Here is a 3,088-nt window from a genome sequence, read left to right on the forward strand (position 1 = left end):
TCATTGCAAGGTTGCACATCCATTAAAACAAAAAGCACATACTGTGAAACAATTTTGTGCTGGAATGACTTTCCAATCATACAACCATTTCGGTGATACATGAACCAATTCATCCAAAAACCTTTCAACTACTTTTTACTAAGAGCAACTCCTCTCACAGTTCTTCGAAACTGCAGCTCATTTCTTGGACTTCTTCGAAACCCTGTGCACATCAATGGAGTAATTAAAAACACACGATTCTGGAACATTCATTCAGCATCAACTCAAAGTAGCCTCAATATTAAAAACACTTTTTAGCTCAAAATTGAAAAGCATGATACATACTCAGGGGCAGCGCCAGTTCCGGTTGCACCAGGGGCAGCCTCTGTACCCAGTCCCTGTAACATCAAGGACCATCCATGCTGATCAGCATAATTAAGACAAGGCATTAGGACAATTATTAATGCAGAACAGAAAACAAACCTGTGCCAATCGCTCCTCCCTCCTAGCACTTTTCCTCTCACGAATAGCTTTGCCTTTGGCTCTCCGAGCTTCAAACTGATCAGACAGTGTTTTCTCGCGGGCCTTCTCAGCCTTGGACTTATGAATACTCTCCATTAACACCCGTTTATTCTTGAACACATTACCCTTCACCTTCATGTACATGTCATGATACATGTGTTTGTCAATCTTTTTGGCCTCTCTGTACTTCCTCAATAGGCGACGAAGAACACGCATACGCCTCAGCCACAGCACTTTTGATGGCAGTCTGGCCTCCCTCGTACCGCGTCTCTTACCTACCACAAAAAAAGCACATCTAAGAAACCTGGCTGTAAACTTGCTGAGAAAACTAGTTTTCCAAGAAAAGGTAAGATACCATATCCAGAATGACGGCCTTTCCTTTTGGCTTCAAGAGCACGCCTGGCCCTTGCCCGCGAATGAATCTTGGTTGGCTTCCGAATAACGAATCCATCTTTCACAAGCTTGCGAATGTTTTGCCCTGCCCCATAGAAATCAGAAATTGGATCAAGAAAGAACAGCTGGGGCATTGCGCTTACTACAAAGACAGAATCAGTTACAGTGAACATAATGATCAATCATATACATATACATAACAATAAAAAGTACACACAATGATGTCATTCCTATGGTAATACATCAGATTGTCACAACCCTAAAAACCTTACAAATCACAGGCAGCTATACTCAATGATTGTGAAAAGCCGGTAGGGTCGGCCAAACTGCAATCAGATTAAGCCCGAAAATACAGCACGCACCAAGTTGCTCTAATGACAATCCTTGACCCCAGTTGTGAGTGAGAGATCGAGGACCTTGGTTGGGCTACAGCCCTTGCAGTTTCAAACTGATACAGTGCACACCATGACAACTTTGGCAGCTAGAGAACAGGCATAGAATTTTAGACCTCGTGCACTACAGAGGGGTTTCAAACAGTGCCAAAAGCCTAACTTCACAGTTAAAGAACTTGATGCATCTGATTAAAACATACACGTGAGGGACTGTGTACCCACGTGACAACATCTCATACACAATTGAAATCTGCCTGAGCCGAAAGACGGCTGAATTTTGTGAATAAAGTTTCACATGTGTCCGTGAGCATAAACTGGCAAACGTGGACCAAACTTATTCACATCTCCTTGTCAAAAGGAAGGAGTTATAGGGTGCAGTGTAGCACTGATTGAGAGATCGTATAGAAGTGAACTTCTGAGAAGAATGCAGCTTTGGGATTATTCGAGCTCTGAAATCAATCAGACTAATTAGAGAAACTAAACCAGGCCTACAGCGGAGAAAGCGAAGAAATTACCCTGAAAAGGGGGGGGGGGCAACGCAGTGTAATTTTAAAAGGCTGAAGCTTGAACAAACGCGAATCTAAAGAGATATAATGAAGCACTCCAGTGAGAGCAAGCTAAACAAACCAAACAAATACTCGGAGTGTAGGCAGCATAAAAGAGTCAAAGAAACCCCAAAAGCGAAAGAGCAAAGAGCCCCAGAGTCGACCTAATCAGCTCAGTAAACAGCAGAACAAGCCCTACGAAAGACGGTCTTAGCAAAACGCAGAAACCCGAACTGCGAGCAATCCCGCTCTAATCTCTTGACATGAAGACCAAACACGCCTGCAAAGGACACACCTGCAAAGGCCCTCCACAGAAAACCCTAGCAGACGTAGCACATCCTAATCTCCATAGAACCATGCGGCAAAGCACTTACTTGAATTGGCCATGGAGATTTCGTTGACCTCATTGGGATCTAACCAGACCTTGCGCTTGCCGCACTTGAGCACGCTGGCCGCCAGGCGCTTCTGCAGCTTGAGTGAAACCATCGCCCTCTGCACCAGCGAAAACCCTAATCGTTGAAGAAGGTAAAATGCGAAAACACAAGGGTTCTAATACCATAATACAGGACTCTTTACACCAGGGCCTCCCAGAAAAGTCTCTTCACAAGTTTCTAGCCCCTTTCATACTTGGCCAATATTGCCCGGCCCATGATCACATTAGTTACTCTTTGGGAGATGGACAGGGCAGACTCCTCGCCCACCTAAGTGGCCAGTCATCAAATGGACATGCGGTGGAGGATAACTCATTGTGTGACTTTAGCACTGCTTCTTTGTGAAGAGCTGACATCCCCCTTTTTTATAAGGTCTAGTTACGTAGAGTGAACTACGTATCCTTAGTTCGGATGCAAGGTAAAGTGCTACATTTAATATTTCTGGCCATACATCTAATGGACATGCGGTGGAGGATGACTCGTTGGGTGACTTATCACATTGTTAGCACTGCTTCTTTGTGAAGAGCTTATCACATTGTTAGCACTGCTTCTTTGTGCAGAGCTGACACCCTCTCCCCCCCCCCCTTTTTGAAGAGCTTATCACATTGCTAGCACTGCTTCTTTGTGAAGAGATGACACCCCCTTCTTTAGAAGGTCTAGTTAAGTAGAGTAAACTACGTATCCTTATTTTGTATGGAGAGTATTTTGGATGCAAAGAGTTGCGTTTAGTATTTTTTGCATGCTAGAGTCGTTAAATAAAGCATTCCTTAAGAAGAAAGCTCAATTAGTGGTGTTAGAATTTTACAACTTATAAACTTGGTGTTCA

General features: G+C 43.8%; 1 protein-coding gene across 1 annotated transcript; it reads right to left on the minus strand.

The window, feature by feature from the left end:
- LOC147606939 (large ribosomal subunit protein eL19y-like) lies at positions 1 to 2,399 on the minus strand. The gene is made up of 5 exons (XM_086791579.1): positions 2,206 to 2,399; positions 857 to 979; positions 463 to 776; positions 325 to 377; positions 1 to 202 (listed from the first exon to the last, which is right to left on the minus strand). The coding sequence occupies exons 1-5, from the start codon at positions 2,315 to 2,317 to the stop codon at positions 178 to 180; spliced, it is 627 nt and encodes a 208-aa protein (XP_086647705.1). The 5' UTR covers positions 2,318 to 2,399; the 3' UTR covers positions 1 to 177.
- Positions 2,400 to 3,088: the final 689 nt, after the last annotated feature.

The sequence above is a fragment of the Cibotium barometz genome, chromosome 56 (assembly GCF_041138505.1).
Source record: "Cibotium barometz isolate CiBa-2024 chromosome 56, ASM4113850v1, whole genome shotgun sequence".
NCBI classification, from domain to species: domain Eukaryota; kingdom Viridiplantae; phylum Streptophyta; class Polypodiopsida; order Cyatheales; family Cibotiaceae; genus Cibotium; species Cibotium barometz.